At 44.3% G+C, this 19,738-nt stretch overlaps 1 protein-coding gene across 1 annotated transcript; it reads left to right on the top strand.

Annotated features, from left to right (window-relative positions):
- The first annotated feature begins 124 nt into the window (after positions 1 to 124).
- LOC139294613 (spectrin beta chain, non-erythrocytic 5-like) lies at positions 125 to 19,015 on the top strand. Its single transcript, XM_070916535.1, has 20 exons — positions 125 to 628; positions 1,205 to 1,294; positions 2,608 to 2,751; positions 5,529 to 5,675; positions 6,204 to 6,395; positions 7,187 to 7,270; positions 7,517 to 7,635; positions 7,743 to 7,857; positions 7,945 to 8,022; positions 8,124 to 8,239; positions 9,417 to 9,579; positions 13,472 to 13,617; positions 13,724 to 13,820; positions 14,313 to 14,462; positions 14,727 to 14,876; positions 15,379 to 15,635; positions 16,711 to 16,846; positions 17,050 to 17,244; positions 17,703 to 17,855; positions 18,794 to 19,015. Exons 1-20 carry the CDS (start codon positions 125 to 127, stop codon positions 19,013 to 19,015), a joined length of 3,258 nt encoding a protein of 1,085 aa, XP_070772636.1.
- The last annotated feature ends 723 nt before the right edge of the window (positions 19,016 to 19,738 follow it).

Below are 19,738 nucleotides of genomic sequence, written 5' to 3'. Positions count from 1 at the left end.
GCTGAACAGAGACTGGACACGCAGAACTGGTGAGTGAGGAGAGCGTACAAAGGAATGTGACAGACTTTTTTTCAATTCCCATTTGGACTTCAGCATATTTTGTTTTCTTAACTGGACACCAGCAATGTCTGAAAGCATTGTGAGGAAGGTCCAGCCCTTCACTATAGGGACGAGGCTGTCAGTCCCTGCTGTGCCAAAATGCCAGGAGTTCACACAGAGTTATCTGCAGAGCCAGAGTCTGGACAACTGCACTCTACAGCACAACCTGAACTCGCTCTACCTCAGTCGATCCCAGGTCTGTGCACATGGCCCCTGTCTCGTCTCATCCATCGCCAAGCAGGTAGCCCCCGTCAAACACAAGCAGGAGGACATGGCAGCTGAGGACCACCTGAACCAGAACGTTGCCTCTCCGTCTGCTGTCTCCAGATCCATCAAGAAGATCACAATCTCTGGGAGTAAAGACAGATCAGAGAACAAGGCATCAGTGGGGCCAGCGCTGCTTTCAATCGCAGGGTCCACATCTGAAAACAACAATAACAACAACAACATCACCACCAGCACATCAGATCCACATCTGCCGAGGATTGTGGGCGTGAGCTGTGAGAATAAGCCCAGTTCTCACTTCAAGGTACAGGATACACTTTACTAATGTAAATATGCAAATCTAATAACCAAGGAAATAATAAATACCACACAGAGGTGTGATTCCTTTTAATGTTGCAGTATAATTAAAAGTATTAAAAATGTTTTCGAAGATATATGTAAAATGTTGTAGTTACCTAAAGTTCATGTGATAAATCCTTTAGTTTAAACAGTTTTAAACAAGGGCTTTTGTTTTTCTTCAAGCAACAAAATGAACCTCAAACTCAGCATGGAAAGTAGACATTTGTATCATTATTCCATGCAATATTTAGCAGTGTAGGCTTCATACCTGTATGTTTTTCACTTACTGAATTATTTGGTATTTTTGCGGTGTTAGTTCTAAAAGAATATCTTTATGACATATTGTTTGACAAACGTATCCTAACAGAATGTAAAATCTTGTAAATGTTATTGTAAATTAATCCACAGTTTTTTTAGACAAAATGTCCCGTTTTTTTTTTTTTTACCTGCCACAATTTTCCTCATCCTATCCAGCTTGTTGTAGTTACTCGTTTACGGCTCATTTTCAGCACCACCGCTTATTTTATCTGAACTATTTTAGGTTTTACTCAGACAAGACAGCAGTGATGAACTAGAGCCCACGCAGGGACAAACCAGGGGGAAACTGAACAGAGAGAAGTCCGTCCAGCAGGTAAGATGCTACCTGACTGCTGAATTAAAATTGACAAACAGCTAGCTTTAGAATAAAATGGCTTTGTTTTTACTTCAGTAAATGGAAGTTTAATTTAATGAGTAACATATTCAGCTTAAAGTATTTTTTTGTTGTTGTTGATGATGATGCGATTTTTCCCAGCTTTCAGACTGTAGGAAAACAGTTGTTTGGTTGTGACGCAGTGGGGTCTTTACAGCCGGCTGTGGAGTTGATGAATCTCTTGGAGTTTAGGAAGTGAAGTCATGTGCTGTGTTCGCCAAACTTAAAGAGTTTATTATATTATACATTTGGAGCAGACTTACACAGAGGTGGAAAACCAGTTATGGGAGCGACGTGTCTTTGAACGGCATACAAATAGCCTGTTGTGTCCTCTTGTTTGGCTGTAATGTATTAAAGATACAGTCCACAGAAGAAAAACAGTATAAGTATGTTGGTTAGGATATTGTTTAAAGTCAATGGGCTGTTGGATTTGGCCTGTTTCTTGTTGAAGTCATCAGTGTGCGTTGTGGATGAAGTGCTCTGTTACAGCAGACCCTGCAGAGGCAGGGCTCACTGGAAAACATGAGGTCAGGGAAGATGTTAACAAAAGAAAAGGCTCGCTGAAGTCCTCATGGAGGCTGCTTATAATAACACACTGACACAGCAATGGCCTCATTTCCCCTTTTAGGACTCAAAACTACATTACAGATCTACATCACCTCTTATTCTGTAACCACAACAATACTTTGCTTCTTCTCCTCTCATACATTATTCATGCAAAACGGCCAAAAATGGTTGTAATTACATGTGAGAAGGTGGTGGTGCCTTTACCTGTCCAGGTATGAAAGAGTGAACATGATCTACCAAAGTCCTTTAAAGGTGATGTGTTTACATGTGAGGCTGACAGTGAAAAACGTCAGACATCCACGGATCTGCCCGTTCCTGCTTCCTTCATGTGCCCAGATGTTTCCTGACTGGAGAGCAGCAGGAATGCTCGTCCATTAGTGAAGTCAGTGCCAGTCGTGTTCATTTCATTGTGCACGTAGTGTTGACAGTAGGTTTTTGTTATGAGGGACCTTGGGGCCAGTCTGACACAAGTTTGTAATGTCTCTGGATGGTGTTATTAACATGAATGGACACTGAAACATCCCCTCACTGTGAGGTGATTAAAGCTGGAGAGCTGTACCTCTTTGTTATAGGTTTTATCAGAGGCAAGCATCATGGTGTTCAGGTTTTATGTAATTAAAAATGTTAATGTTGCAATCAAATTTGCAGTCATGTTTTCAACACTTTCGTGCCTGTGTTATGTGCAGATTTCAATGCCTGAATCGCAGAGGAAAGAGCCTCAGAGGAAAGAAAGTCATCTACACACACAGGAAGAAGCATCGGCAGCTGCTACGTCCCAGAGTGACTGCTTCACTCATCGCAACTCGCTCTTCAGCAAGGAAGTACTGCAGGTAAAATGTGGCATGCATACACAATATCAACAGTCAGTTTTTTAAAGCTGCTGCTCATGAAAAGCTGCACTCTCCTCCTACTTCTCTGTGTCCCCTCATATAATTGGAAACTAATAAACTGTACGAGGAGGGTGTGCTTTTTCCACTCCACTCTTCCAGAATATGCAGATAGAGATGTTTTAAATCATTTTACAATTAAACCACCGTAAGTAACAAATCAGAATCTCTCATCTCCTCTCATGTAAAAATGCCAAATGAAAGAAGCTGGAGTGGGTTTATGTGAAAAGCAATGAGTTGTGCTTGTTGAGGTGGAATCAGACTGCAAGCTGTCTGTCCCGTGACCCTCTGAGGAGAACGGAATACGCACTGGTTCTTATTTTGTCCCGAGAACTGTGTGAGCTGTGTTCGACTGAGGGAAGAGAGGGAGGGGAAACCGCCACAAGTGAAGCAATTATTTAGGGATGAGATCATTGTTTGGCTCCATCTCTTCACGCCTATGGCCCAGAGAGGCTCAGCCAAGCAGCACAACTGGCTGTGTTATCTCATCGCCGCGTCCACCCCGTTGTACGAGGACATTTTTTTTCAGAGTTCGGCTGGGGGACATTTTGTCCAGCAGTTGGCTTTGTCATCAGACCTCTGTTGAGCAAGCATCCAAAGTGATAGGCTGTTTACTTCCAGTAATAAGAAATTCATTTTGCATGTGTCAGCTGAAGGAAACATTTGATGTATGTATGTGTTGAAAACAGCCCTGTAGCACGTCGTTAATGTTAACAAGCTTAACAGCCCCTTCGCTCTTAAGTCGAGCTTGCGTATCTGTTGCTTTTGGAGGAAACAGACGTTTGTATTTTAACTTTATTTGAGAATGTTCTTTAAATAGCCCAAGGTTTTGGTACCCGGGGACCTGCTTGTTTTACAGGGATTTGGTTGACTGCAATCGCTGATGAAAATGTGTTATTACAGTATTACAGCGCTGTGGAAGTGGAAGTGAGCTTTCCAGGGAGAGACTTTAAAGGCCCCTGATGTTTCAGGCTCGGAGAGCAAAGCGGGTCGCCACATGGAGAAGCTCGGCTTCACTGAGGGCCATCTGTCTCTGAGGCTGCTCTGCAAAACATCTCGCCTTTCAAACGTCCACTCCCACAGCCTTTTCAGGGCCAAGTTGCATTACTAGAGACACTAAAAATGTGACTTGTTGGTAAACATTTGTAAAGTGTAAAGATGTGTCCTTGTTTTTCAGCTGAAATGCTAAAATTGGGTTCCTTTGAAACTTGAAGAAATGAAAAGCAGCCTGGAAAAAAAGTGGTTTCTGTGCACAGATAATAATCACCAAACATGGAGGTTGTTTTAAAATGTCCTCTGTGTTGACTGCAGCGCTGTTTTCCTGCGTGGCCGCAGATATTTCACAAAGAATCAGAAGCAGTGATACAATCTGAGCTGCATGCATTAGTTGCCTATTCTTCAGGGCTACACTGAGGCCTTACTGTACATTTTGATAAACAGACAATTGTTGTGGAGAGCAGACAGGAAGAAACAAGGGAATCATAGACTTCCTGTATGAGGTCATTATAATGCCATGGGAGCCAGTGTGAGGAGATAGGGGCAGGCCTGTTTGGTCAAGCTCTTTTCCTTCTGTTCAACCCAGAAATACCTCTGCTGCTCTGGGGGCCTTGTAAAGCGAAGGACCTGCCTCTCTCAGGAGAAGTGACACATTTTAATCTCCAACAAAGAGTTGTTTAGAGGCCATGTCATGTGCAGTCTTGATGTTTCATTGATTCAAAAGTGGGGTTACTGTAGAGTCTATTATTCATTGTCAGTCACAATACATTCCTTGGGAAATAATGCTTTGATGTAATGTTATAAGGACTTATTTGTGTGCTTAGCTGTTTAACATTTTGCAGATAACTGAACAAAAGAAACTGAAAAATAAAGTCCTGCTATTTATCAATTGTATGACTCATTTAGGATCAGAACCTGAGTTGATTTATTAATCCATTCGATTATTCTGACTTGGGTGGGTCACTGACTTCCACACCGGGTTCTTTGCAGAAAACAAACATGTACTTTACAACACTTTCTGACTTTTGGCCACCTGGTTCGCAGTTCTCACTCCATACAAATGTTGCCAGAAAAGGCAGCTCCGCAAGACAAAGCCTTATGCAGGAGTCCAGGCACTTGCCAAGAGAAACTTCTGCTCTGCATAACATGACATTGGAGAACAAAGGGCTGCTCGGAGGCTCCATATTACTCTAAGTCAGGGAAGAAAATGTGGCCTGTTTGCTCTCCTGATCAGCAGAAATAAGACTGTTGAGTGCACTGTCACAAAGCAGATGTTTAACAACCAATAGACTGTAGATGAGTGTCGGGTGTGAGAGCTCTAGATATACATTTAATAGAAAAAAAGCAAAAAAAAGAATGTGATAGACATTTTATCACGTTTCCATGTGCAATATTGATCCATACAAATATATCTATCTCTTCACATTGTTTTCACATCATATATAGCATCATTTGACTTTTCAGCACGGACTAAAATGTATAAAATTACTTCTCATGAATGCACTTTGTATTGCTGTACAGTCAAATAACACTGTGGATATGACATTTATGCATTTAATGCCTTGTCATGTTATATTACATCAGGTCTCTAAAGCTGATACGTTTTCAGATGTAGAATAAAAGAAGAATATCGTCAAACAGACGTGGTTGATAAGTGGTTGACTATGATGTGCAGAGTGTAAAGCATATCTTTAACATTTTTTTGTCAATGTGTGTTTTTGTAGGCGGAGGCGTGGATCAAAGGCAAGCTGCAGGACCTGAAGGACGGATGTAATATTCAGCGCTGCCCCCTGCAGGACTGGGAGGAAGCCTCGCAGACGCTTCAGAGAGACCTCAAAGACTTTGAGAACACCCTAATTCAACTCAACCAGGTAACAAAATGATTCAACATGAGGCTGGGCTCTTCACTGAAATATTACCAAGCACACCACAGCAACCCACATCCAAAGTGAAATGTTTATTTTAGCTTTTTAACAGGTAATGGAGATCTGAATGTAACCATTAATCACTGTCTTTGGTGCTGAAAGAGTCTGTCAGATCACATAACACATAGCATAATGGTCTCGTAGGCGTTTCCAGTCGACCAGAGAGAAAAGCAAAACCTCAGTGTTCCAGACGGCTCTGTCAAGCCAGTTTATACTTTCTCCCTCAGGAGAAAATGTTTGGAAATGGTACGCTGCTGATAATTAACCTCCCCTGACACTCAGACGGCCCAGGAAGGGCAGAAGCAGAACCAGGAGATTTTTCAACAAATGAATGGCAGTTTTCCAACATTTGTGAAGCCGGCTGGCACATGACTCTGACAAACCTGAGGTGTCAAATGTGTTCAGCCACTGCTTTGTGTCAGTCTGGCTGCTCCATCTGAACAATGACTTTAATGTTTCTTTCTGTTTCATAAGACGGGCGAGCAGCTGATCTGCAAGCTGAACCCCTCCTCTGATCTCGCGAAGAAGCAGCTCAGCCAGCTCAGGGACCAGTGGCAGACCCTGAAACAGACGGCTGCGAATCAGACAAGGGCCCTGGGTGGAGCCAAGGTCCTGCAGGAGTTCAACAAAAAAGTGGACAAGCTGGAGGCATGGATTAAAGAGAAGGTGGAAAAAAACATTCCTCTCTTTGTCTGTTGTTATGCTACATGCTACCTTTGCATTTTTTTATAATATTGGTTGTTCTTCAGCAATTTGTTCATTCGGGGTTTTCTTTTATTGCTGACTGCATGATGCTAGCACTTTCTACTGGTTCATCCATGTTCTCGTTTTCTAATTTAACTCGGAATGAGTGCTTTAATTACTTAACGAGAACATGGATATTATCGTTTTAGTGCACCTCATGCTCCTGAGCCTTTTTTGCATATCTCTGAGTTCAGTTTCTTTCAAATATGAGTGGACAGGCAGCTCTAATCAACAGTTGTCAAGATAACTGGCACAAAAAGCAACACTTGCTAATACAGGAAATTAGCTCAGTATCCTGAAGACACATTTTGTTTGTGTATATTCACCGGTGTAAAACATCTGCCTGTCATTATCAAAAAGCAATCTAGTGCGTTTTAAGGCATGTGTTTATCTCACTGCTCATGTCCATGTCTGGCACCAGGAACTCATGATTGATAATGGACTTGTGGGAATGTAATGGAGGATGTTGCTTATGAAGTCTATAAAGCATCCCTAGAGGAGACAGTATTCTCCATTTAGTTCCACTCGTCCTTTCCTCTGCGCATTAGTATCAAGTTCAAAGTTTCCTTCATAACCCTGAGGGCTATTTCTGCTCTGCGTCTACCTTGGTAGCGGGGCTAACATGGTTTAATCCTGGTGCCTCTGAAAAGAAATAATGGTTGGGTTCCTAGCAAATGGGGGCTATAAACACTGACTTTTATGTGTGCCAGCAGGAAGAGGAGCAGTCTCTGGTGAACGTCCTTGGGGAAAATGTTGACAAAATGCAGCTGACCCGGAGAATTTTGGATCTGAAACAGGTGAGCATTGTAAAGGAACGAGCAGAAAAAACTATAAATAATTAACAGAATGTTGATAAAAAACATTATACATGATAAACAACGTTCAAAAAAAATACACACATTCCCATATGTTAATGGTTTCTATTAGACTTTTGCAGAGGTTTCACAGTCGTTTATCTATGGCTGACTGTAATTTGTCTCCCAGGGTGTATGTTAAAGACAGATGAGGTCATAGTTGGATTGTGTTCCCCCATTTCACTGCAGGATGAGCAGCTATACAGAAACCTCCACGAGGAGATCAACCACTTGGCCTTGAAACTGGAGAAACAAGGGAAGACAGATGGCAAAAACATCTCCAGCAGGAGGAAACACATCAATAAAATGTACACTTTGCCCCTTTAAGTTTGAGCTGGTATGCTGCATGAAACATGTGCAAAGTAAAGACAAACTGAAGACTGAACTCATTCGTACTGTCGTCTGCTGTGTGTAGGTGGCTGAAGGTCCAGTCTCATCTGAAAAACTACCATGAAAACCTTCAGCTGGCTCTGGAGGTGTCCTCGTTCTACCAACAGGCTGATAACACGTTGTTTGCTATTAATAACATGGTACAGTTCCCTTGTGGCTTAATTGTTTCTTTTTCTACTTAGATTTTCATTTTGCTCACATTTACTGATTCATATCTTCTCTTTCAGAGGAAAAGCATATCTGCATCCAAAGAGCTGGACAGCTTCGGAGACAGAGAAATACGTGACATTGCCAGTCAAATCATGGTAGGCAACGTCTTTTCACTTGAAGCAGCGCTGCTTGATCAGATGGTGCGAGTGTGTTGCAGAAGCCTTCTCTACCTAACCTGCAGGCCTGTGTGTGGTAGATGCTAGATGTGAGCGTGTCCCAGCTGTCTAATCTCCGTCCCGCCCTGGCTGCCGGCGTCACACAGAAGCAGAGTGAGGTGAAGGACTGCTGGGCGCTCCTTCAGAAGGCTTTCAGGTGAGACGGCAGGCCAAGGATACCACTGACAACTTTGGTGGCCCTGTGAATACATGCGCCATTTCACCCAGTAATTGGTCCTCCACAGTTTCCACTGAGCTGGAACTGTATTTTTCTGTTATTACTCTGCTGGTATCCTACATTAAAAGTCTGCTCTGGCGAAACCTAGAAGACGTTTCCAACTGAAAATGAGCTTTGTATAAAGATTTTTCTCTCTCTCTTGATTAGCCTTGTTTCATTTGGGTTTGAATCAGTGAAAAATTATAAGCAAAGCGAAGGACCGGCCTGTCTGGATGTCTGGAGACCAACCACCACACAGAGCATCACTCGCCACCCACTGTTTGGTTTATAATATTCAGTTTTCTGCGCTGCTTTGGAATTTGACCATGTGTTTGATTTCTGTACTAGGTGAATAATGTCTTGGCTTACGGAGTCAAGTTGGCAACACGGCTTGTTCTTTTCTCTCTCCTGCCGTCGCCTAAGATAGAACACGTTTACAAGAATATTTTGTAATTTTTATGGCATTTGTAAAACAAATTTATTGTTACTTTAATAGCGTACAGTAAGACTCCAGACTTTTACATCATTAGACTTATTTAGACTGTCAGAAACAATATCTACTTAATGAGTACAGACACAATGTTAAATGCTAAATGTTAAATGGTCTGTGGTCCATACTGAATTATTGACATTGCTTACAGCCCTGCATAGTGAGACATGTCAAGGGTCATCTTCTGGGAAGTAAACAGTTCATTTCAAGGAAATCTTGGAGGTGATTGTGGTGTTAGAGAAAACATCGGGGAGTCATAAAACTTTGTAACATTGTTTTGAACAGTGCTGTATAAGTAGAGTTAGTTTTATTATTAAAGTCACTGGGATCCATCCTCTGGGGATCATGAACATTCATGCCAAATTTAATTTCAGTCTGGCCAGTAGTTTTCAGTTCTGACATTCATCTCCAACATCTCCTGCTTTCCAGATACTTCTCAGGCTGAGAGCCCCTCATGTCAGCGGACTATATTTAGATCCAAATATTATATAATCTTGTCTGTCTTATCAGCTGCGTTTCATAGTTATTTAAACCAAATAACTCAAACACTGGTAGAAAAGCTCAGAACCATAATTGGAGTTCTGTCAGCACGACAGTAACCTCCAGTAACCTCCGCTCGCCCTGCAGGAGTGACAGGACCCCGCTCCCTCCCACTGGCTCCACTTTCACCAGGGAAGACGCTGACCCCCTGACACCGACCCGGGAACCCCAGTGCAACGTGGGAACGGAGACCCAAAGGATCATGGGAAAGGAGGTGAAGGAGGAGCAGAATCGTCTGAAAGGCTGCGTGGTAAGTAGCTCCGGCATTCATTCATTCTATTACTGGAGAAACCACACTGTGGCTCTCGGCCGGGAGAGAACAACGCCGTCAGTGCTGGCAAAAGATGAGCTCAGCCTCTTCCAGTCCTGCGACTTCTGCGGCGGCAGAAAGTGACGCACTTTGTCCTTTGGTTTGGAAAATGCCCGGTTTACAATTTAAGCAGGTTTTTCCTAAATAACAGCACTTTTGGAGTCTGTCACATGTGCTGTAGAGCAGTGGCTTCTAGTCTTGGCAACCCCACACACTGCAGGTTTTCCATCCTAGCAGCTAGTTAGTTGCACTTAATAACATCATCTGCTGTCTCAGTTGTGAGGAAGCCCTTGATAAGATGGTCAGGGCGAATGCCAGCTTGGCTCTAAAACTCAAAGAGCAAGGCTATAGGGAATAGAGCAATATTTGCCCTCTGTTTTCCTGCCAGTCGTCTCTATCTCCCGACAACAACCTTGGTCTGCAAATGTTGTAAATATTGCCCTGTAGGAGTCACAGGAAGAGCTTTTAGAGGTGTTATTTAACCTGGCACAAGAGTTCCATAAGTTTCCATGAAAAATGTCAAGCCGTGACTGTACAACATGGTTGAATGCTGGGCCAGAGCAAATAAGCCTTTCCCTCCAACCCAAAATTTCACTTTATGGTAGAATAATATCTTGGCTTTCAACCGCTCTATCAAAAGTATAGTCATTGGATTAATACTAGATTACTAAATGGCCTATGGGTCAGTACAGGGTGAGTGGATAATCTGCAGAGCATGTGGATTCCTCAGACACGACATTCCTCATCTTGGAGGCCGACCGGCACTTTATTGAACACGTGGGTGCTCCTATAGTGACCCCCCTGCCCATAAACCTACAAGGAAATACTGTTAGCGTCTCTTGGAAGAGGAGGTATCCAGAAACTTAAGTGTGTGGTATGTTAAAAGCCAGTAATTATGTGTATATTTAGTCTTTTAAGTTAGCACATTAAATGTCTTTACAATCCATAAGTGAATGCACAGTAGCTATTTGTGTTCAGCCCAGAGGTATCCCATAATGCAATGCTCCTCTCCTGTTGTTGACCCCGAGCTCTTGAAGTCCCCACTGAGCCTCTGGCCTCGTTTTGCCCGGTGAGAAAGTGCCCAGATGCTCAAGGAGAGAAAACTTCACTCTTTCCATTCTACCCGTGTTTCTGGTTCCGTTTATTTCCCTGCTCGTGTTTTCAGGCTCTTACCGGCCCTGTGGCCTCACCACCTGTGACGGGAGCCCATCAGGCCAGCAAGCCAGGCTCAGTAGTTTCTCTCAACAGGCGCTGGGCCTGTTGGCATGGCCGTCCCTTTCACTGCAGCTAGTTGCCTTTATTGCTCTGGGAGCTGGGAGTTACCTGGGTGCACTGTCTGTGGGAGCCCCACTCGTTACTCTTTATGGAAGGATTAATAAGACACTCCAAACAAAACCCTGGAGCCCAAAGGCCAGACTCAGCGCCAGCCACAACCACCAGTTGAACAGTAAAAGTAATTTGTCACATACTTTCGCAGTGCTTTGACTCCAGCTCCCGGGTGTGCTGAATTGATTACAGTATTTTTAAGGGTACGAGATGCAGCTGCACAGGTCCGTGGGCTGATAGTGAGGCATTTGCATATGTGCTGGTAGGCAGCACTTTCAGAGTATCTGCAGACACGTGCATGCTAACGTACACACATTCTTTCTCGTAGTCTCTCCCTCTCTGGTGTGATTTTACTCAGTTGATTAAAGGTAACTGTTAAGGTTTTAGTGTCACTATGTGTACTGCTACATGCATTATAATCTATATGTCCATGTCTGTGTTAGCAGTAGTGCGGCCTCTTGTTGCTGGAGGTAAACATGGCTATCGTCTGTTTCTCTGGCCAATTGTAGCCAGATGCTGGGGCTGCACACCAGATGGGCTTGGTGCTAAGTGATAGTTCTTGGCTGACATCACTTCATAGCACATTGCAGAAAGACGCACAGGGGAAGAGGAGATCAGTAGAAAAGAGACAAGAATCAACAGAACCCAGATAGGGAGGAGTATGCTGAAATAGGAGATGATTGGATGAAGCTTAAAAACACAGAATACCATTGAATATGACATAATAAATCATTAAACAGCTATTTTTTGCTGCGGCTGACATCATTTTTGTTCATATGGCAGAGTGGGCTGTTGAGTGCACCACAGGAGTTGTTTACGGTGGAAGGATGAAGGACAGAAGCAAATATCTGGGGAGGAGACGTCAGCGATGGTTATCAACCCTGTCAAAATGAATCACAGTAGTTTGTTAGTTCTGCAGCACATAAAAGGGCCGATAATGTGCCTCCGTGAAACTCAGACTGGCCTATAAATTGACTGGCATGTTTGTAAATGATGTTAGACCCCCTTCAATTTACTGCATCTCGCGCGCAATTTTGGAGGCGACACTTTTCTCCCGCTCTCTGACTCACTTCTTCTATAAGCCCAGTCAGAAAATAACATGGTGAAATTAAAGCTACTCCATAAAAGACTATTATTAATGGCTGTTTTGTGCTTTTTGGCTGCCGGCTAAATTCAGCATTTCTGATTTTTTTTTTTTTTTTTTAAGCGAAAGCATTGACAGATGCATATTTGCCTTGCTGATTGTTGCAGAGCCCTTACTCGTGTCAGCACTGTTTTTACTGGCATATGCAAAAGACATTATGTTATATAGAACAATTAACACAGCACGGCCTGCATTATTCACACATTTAGGCAGATATGTCAGCATGAGAGAACGTCTTACTAAATTCAGAGTTAATTTACTTATTTCATATTTATGGCAACCACTTTTGGTAAGCAAAGCAAGTCAAACTTTATTTATATAGCAGCTTTTTAAAACCTCAGTTGGTGCCTTACAGTCTTAAATTATACACAATTAGAGACAACATAAGTACATACTGAAAAAGAAATAAAAATAAACTTTTGAATAACAACATTTGAATAAATAACGTCTGTAAGTATTGTACATGCAGTTGGATCCTGTTGCAGTAGAATTTTTGAGACAGCCTTTTGCACCAGACTCGTTGGTAAAAAGACCAACTATCAGGATATCCCACTGTGTCCTCTGTAATGGTCCAGATACACGAAGCTCTCACTGGAAGCCCTGCTGCAGAGTCCTTTGGCCAACCTTTAAAGTACTCAGATGGTTGTAAAAGAGGCTTAGTGGCTGTTGACGTCTTTAATATATTTCTGCACATAGACAAGGTCTACAGCTCTGGCATTGACCTCGCTGAAAAACTCCGCTGCATAGTTCTAAGCAGAGTCGGAGTGGGCCATGGAAATCAGTATCTAAGGCCGAAACAACACTGCTATTTAATGAAAGCTGGGCATGGGGGATTTAAAAAAAGGGTCATATATCCATCTGCAATGGCTCTTTTTAGTCATCAGAGTGGTATAGCACATGTTGGCAACCCTGTTATACTTAATGTGTTCATTCATAAAGCAATTCTGATTTTTTCAACGTCGGCTGCCATCTTTAGTATTCTTTATGACAAACTTTGATGCTGTCAAACAGAAATAGCTTGTATCTTTAGTCTGCTCTGGGTTGTTTCACTGAGAATAGGCAACCTTTGTAAGAAAGTATGCTTTGTGTCATTTACAGGAGAGACTTTACTCTACGCTGGGCAGCTGGCCCACGTTGTCCAGCGTCCAGCCACATTGTAACATTCACATAAGCAGCGAGCCACAGCAACGCCTCATTGTCTAGTGACTGCTCAGTGCATAAAATCCTCCATTTGAGATGTTTATGCATCCAGTCAACATTTGTCCGGCGGACGGCTGACAGGAAAAGCAAAACATTACTCACACGTCTTGTTGCTGATCTTTTTGGATTTTCCTACAGAGACTTTTACTCTTTTGTCCACAGAGCACTGTTGAATGTGGGATTGGTAGGAGAGCGCCGGGCAACCAAAGCCAGGAGCAGCAATCAGCACACCACACCTCTTCACCCATGGGAGACGGCCCTGCCTGTGCAAATGATGTCATCGTCGGACATCAATTGAAGGGCGAAAGGTGACATTTCAGCCTGGCTTCCCCCCTCTCTCTCTTTGTGACTTACATAATGAGAGGTCTTTATGTAAGTCATAATTGGAGTCACATGTCTGTGTTTGCTTTGCAGCAGGAAGCCCAGAGCAGAGCCCAAGCTTGCCACCGCCCCGCGAGGCCACCCACAGCTTCACATGCAGCTCCAGAAGTTCACCGTGTCTGCTGACAAGGTGACTTGACCCCTGCCAGGCACACCTGCCTTTCCCTTTACACCAGATACCACCTTTCAAAACTGTCTGCCTACTCTACTGAACTCTAGACAAAACACAAAAATTGTTCATCTTGAGTAAAATCCTGCGACCTCAACCTCAGAATTCATTGCTATGAATTGTCAAGTCAGCAGTGCAGTTGTACTCATCAACCATTACACCCTTTTCTTGTAACCAGCCACAGACGTTATGTCACATTTTTAAATGAGACAAACTTGTCATGAATTCAAGTGTGACTGCGTACTGACTGGTGTGACTGTTTTCTCATTTCCAGTAATTGTTTTTTTTTGTTTTTTTTTTACAAATGTTGGGTGGGTTTAAAGGTCAGGATGAGAAACATCACCTGCATCCTGCTCACTGTGCTTCTTCACATCATCTCTCTTGTTCTGCGTTCAGATATTCCTCTTTTAAACTGTTTAACCCTTTCCCTGTTTGCTCTCCTCTCCATCTCAGACTTTGTCCTGGCTGAAGGACAATGTGTCCATGGCCACACAGGTGTGTTCAATAGCTAACTTTGAGGGGCCGGAGGCAGCCAGGAGGTGTCAACACGCCCTGGAACAAGAAATCCTCGCCAACAGGGCCAGGATAGAGGTGGTCAAAAGGGTAAGCCAAGGCACACTGTCATATTCACAGTTTCTCTTAAAACATAAGCTCTGGATGAACGCCTTGAATGAAAATATCCCCCACATTTTTCAAACCTGGCACCTTGACAGGCCTGGTTTGTGTATTAATCAAATAACGAGCTGACATTTCATCCGAGACAGCTTTAGTTGCCCAAAGCTTCAGATTAGGTCTCCATTTCGCAACATAAATCCCAGTCCACAGTCATCACATGCCCTCATCATCAGTTTAACGCTCCTTCCTCAGGAGGGCCGCGGGCTGGTCCGTGCACAGCACCCAGGCAGCGCCAAGATCAAGGAGTTCCTCGGCCAGCTGGAAGTCCTGTGGGAAGAGCTGCGGAGGAGGCACCAGAGGAACGCCGTGTTTCTGCAGGCCTCAGAGGAGCTGGGGTTTAGGGTAAGAATCATAAAATATCTCACAACAGGCTCGTCTCTTCAGTTACTTACCTCTGAAGTTATAAGGGGGAATTTATGGTTATGACGGATAATTCTGGCTCAGTTCTCCCATTGTGAGAAGCTTTGTACTGGCCAAGAGGCCTCATGGGTAGAAGCTCGTTTACTGTCATTTTTACCACATTAATTGGCAGAGTCTGCAAGGTATATCCCCAAAAACCTATGAAGGCTAATCCAAGGGAAATAAATTGCACTACCATATAATTCGATTATGGGATGGAAAGAGGCTGCAAATCCACCCAGATTGATGACTTAGTTGGAAAGCGTGAGTCTTTTATTACAAAAAATGTAGGTCAGAGCATGGTCTACTTCCATTAGGTAAACCTATTATTGTCTTCTTTGTACAGTACATCACCTCTGGTTGTTTTCATTGTGCACTAAATCACTTGCAAATCACAGCAGCAAAACCTCTACATCATTAGCCTCTCTGCTTCGCCTCTGTGTAGGTTGTAAAAGTGCTCCAGTCCCTGGGCAGCTTGGAGGCCTGGCTGGAGTCCGTGGAGCTTTCCATGAAGGAATCTGCTCTAGCCGGTGACCCTGAAACAATGAGCATGGCTGAGAGGGAGAGCTGTCTGCTGGAGAAAGAGGTGGCAGCACGCAGCCCGGAGCTCAGTGCTCTGCGGCAGGAGGTGGACCGCCTCCTCGGCCACAGCCCCCCCCACACACGAGGCCTGCCAGCACGCATGGAGGAGGTGGAAAGAAAGTGAGTTTTTCAGGGGAGGAGAGGGAGAGGGAGAGGTCAGGGGTATCCCCCTGATGTCTATCATCATGGAAGACTCGTGCTGTGGATGTGAACAATCAGGCTCTGGTGGTTTCGCTCGTCATTGTGGTCAGGAAATAAAGTAAGAATTTTGTCAGTGTTTCCAGGAGGTCACAGGTTTGGGTTTGCCTTGTCTGCAATCCAACATGGAAGAGTTTATTCATAAAATCCCCAGTTCTTATTTAAGACAAACAATTTTACCCCATAAACCACAAAAAAAATATATCCATAGATCTCATAAGGTGTCTTTTTTCTCCAAGTTGGCAAAGAATACTCTCCATGTGCTCACTCATCGCAAGGCTCGAGTTTATTCATTTGTGATTCATGCAGCACTTAGCGAGGTCTACCCCACAGTCCGGACTTGCACCTCACCCACAGCTTGTCAGTGTGTGTCACAGTCACCCAGTCCATGTTTGCAAGACGACGCCCCTCTCTTTGGTTGGCCCTCGAAAGACAGGTTGTTGCCATGGACTCTCAGTGAAACCTTATGGTGTTGGCTGGTTCACTGGACGTACCTTTGTCTATAAACACAAGTTCAGACTCTGTAAAGAACACAGAGTTGACCAAAGAAAATAAAGAAATGGAAAGGGCCCAGTTTAAGTGTTTCCAGGGTGGGGGTGTTAGACGGGGCAGGGATGGACACTTCTGAGGGACCATTGATGCAGGTAGAGGCTCAATCACTAAGCAGCTGTAAGACAGTTGGGATGATGTCATTTTTCATGCTGCATACAAGTAACGTAAGGCTCATTTATTCTGGAAAAAATACCCTTTGAAATCGCTCCCTTCAAATATAAACTCTGCGCAGACAGGGTACCTTCATGCCCTGAAGTACAGGATGTGTTTATGTGACACATGATATATGATTACGTAAACAGCGCTCAGTGTGCTGCTTGCGGTCTCTGTAATGTGGTTCTGCTGGAGGATGCAGGCTTGTATATGCTGATGTTGATTACAGTTAAGGTGTAGCTGGTCATTAAAACATTCCTCCTGGTGGTGTGTATATGTGTGTGTTTCCCAGGTACCATCGTGTCCAAAGTGCCCTGACCCAGCAGAACTCAGAGCTGCAGGACACACGAATGCTGACTGAGTTCCTGGAGCGCGTGGAGCTGGAGGAGAGCCAGGAGCTCAGCGGCAGTCAGTACAGCCTGGGCCAGGTGAGACACTGCAAAAGTGGCATTTAAAGGGTAATTTCGCACAAATTAAAAAATATATATATTTTCTCAAAACATAAAAACCCCAACTCTCTGCCTGGCTAGATACCACCAGGGCTAAGTGAGAAAATGTGAACAGATCCTCTTCAATGAACCCGTTTGATAACAACTCCATCTCTCTCTCTCTCTCTCTCTGTAACTAACAGCCTCTTCACAGTGAGATTTCCTCCGCTCCTACATTGCTGGGACTCCGAAGCAGTGGCGGTGGTGAGCCTCTGATAGAAAGCATGGGGGACCCTGTGGAGGAACTACGCGAGGCTGTGGAGATGCTGAATGACACTGTTCGGGAAAGAGGCCGATCGCAGAGCCACGACCAGGCCATCCAGGAGCTGCTCAGCAAGGTAAGCAGAAGGGAGTCAGTTTATATTGAACTCTCGACAGAGGGTGTGCATGGGAGCTCTAGTTGTAGTTCATTAGATGGTTGCCGCAATGTTTGTTAAGTTATAATGATCTAAAATGATGCCGAATGTTTCCCTGCACTTTTGTCACAAACAGCTGCACAAACCAATAGAGCCACATCTGGTTTCCTTTTGTCTGTGGCTATGTACTTTAATAGGCCCCAAACGAGCCACCACTCCGCCTCGCATGAGTGTTTTTGCGTTAATTCAATTCATTCTTGGTGAAAAAGCAGTACACATGTCAAAATAGCACGCACACACACACCCGGAGGGGACTCCATGACACCATTTTAAACACTAATTTGCAATGTGGCTCTCATTGGAAAACAAATAATACACAGTGAAGTATAATGACTTAATGACATCCTACGAGCACTCATGATGACTCTGTGCCTCGCCAGCATGCCAGCCTGGTGGTGCGCATGGAGGAGTGCTTGTGCTGCAGCAAGGAGCTGAGCCTGGACATCCTGGAGAAGGAGACAGACATGGCCGTCCAGTGTGAGCCAGACCGCTGCGGCCTAGAGGCTCTGCAGGAGCAGCAGGACCACCTGGAGGTGAGAGGAATATCCCAGCACATGTTGTGATTATGGTGTAAACATTTTAAATGGTTCGCTGGTGCCAGTACGATCCAGTATTCCATCCCACTGACTTTTGATTATGGACCTTTGCTTGGTGTAATGAAAAAGGGGAAGCCCCCCTCTCTTTCCCGCACTTGCCTCCAACACATTGTTCCACAGTCTGTTTCCTGTTGTGCCCGATTTTCTCACATCTAAAAAAGGGGGCCAGCCCACCCCGCTTTGTGCTGCGTTTAATTTATTATATAAACTGAACCGTGCAATCACACACATACACACATAGAGCGTGCAAAAGTTTATTATTCACACAGGATATTTATTTATGCCTGTGTGAGTCATTGTTCTGTTAGCTCTCAAAGTGTGTGTGTGTGTGTGTGTGTGTGTGTGTGTGTGTGTGTGTGTGTGTGTGTGTGTTTGTGTGTGTGTTTGTGAGTAAATCTGGTGTGTGTGTGGGTCCGGGGGTCACTGGTTTGGAGATGTGAGGTTGGGGATGGTAAAGTTATGTGTGAGTCATTTTTGGGCAGTGTTGTGTTTATCACACGCACACACAGCTGTCTGGACTTGATACCATTGAAGAGCAGAAATGACCTAATCTCACAAACTGAAATAACTGTGCCGTCAGCACACAGGCATCCGCAACCCAGTGTTCTTGAGGCTTACTGTAGCTGAGAAACGTTGTGAACTATTTCTCCCAGAGAACCCTCAACACTATTAATTACTGCCTCGTCAAAAGCAGAAAAAAAGATTGCTAGCTTGCTATAGCGTGGCAGCCCATATGTAGACCATATGGGTCTCTAGCTGAATAATATGCATAAATCTATGGGGATGAGGTCATTCAGAGATACAATTGGTACAGGCTGTCTGAGTGATACCGAGGATGATGGGAGATGATAGATTTTTATTGTGATTCTCCACAGATTGACTATGAAGTCATCAGGGAGGAGGTAAAGGAGATGGAGAGCCAGGCTTCTCGGCTGGAGGAGCTGTGCCCAGAGAGAGTGCGCGCACTCGGGGCAAAGATACAGACTATGCTGCAGGGCTGGACGGAGGTGGGGAGGAGTGTGACGGAGAACAAATCACGTCTGCAAGAGTTTGTGCAGCTCCAGGACTTCTTCAGGAGCTACCTCGCCATGATGTAAGCAGGGCGTGGGGACGTCGTGACCCCTTCCTGGGCTAAGGCGTTTTTTCATAATCCTCTTTGTGAGAACATCTGCCCATTACAATATCTTTTCAAGGCAAGAACAGGATGTTCTCGTTGTTGAGCACAGGTCCCTGGTGAAATGTATAATTTAAGATGTGCTGAGGGGGTCAGCGCAAGTTTCCTGGGTGTGACAAGGCGATGAATGTCTGTCCTATTAGGGGGAGTCTGGTCATTCTCATGTTTTTTCGACTGTATGGCTTTTCTCACAGCCCCGTTTCTTGTCTCCTCCACCACCTCCTACCCCACCCCCGCTCCTCTGAATAGCTCGTGGACAGAAGACACCAGGTCGTGCATTTTCTCAGATACCGCCTTGCATCTTGGGAAAGATGGCCAGAAACCACTCGCTGCAGAGTTGGACATGCAGATTGAGCAAAAGTTTGAGGAGTTTGATGAGCTGGTGGCCACGGGGACGAACCTTCTAGACAAAGAACACCACCTCACGCAGATGGTGAGCTGGGTCACTCACTGCCATCCTTGAATATATTGTCAATTTTATTCTTTTTACAAATCCTGAGTAATGTCTTGCAGGTAAGAGAGCGCATGGAGGAACTGCGGAGTATGCTTGGGTGGATCTTGGTGCACTGGAGAGCTCAGAAACAACAGTGGCTTCACAAGAAGAGCAGACAGGAGCCTTCACAAGATAACATTTATTCTGAGGCCA

This window comes from Enoplosus armatus, chromosome 12 (genome assembly GCF_043641665.1).
Source record: "Enoplosus armatus isolate fEnoArm2 chromosome 12, fEnoArm2.hap1, whole genome shotgun sequence".
Lineage (NCBI taxonomy): Eukaryota > Metazoa > Chordata > Actinopteri > Centrarchiformes > Enoplosidae > Enoplosus > Enoplosus armatus.
This window is presented reverse-complemented; position numbering and strand designations above follow the sequence as displayed.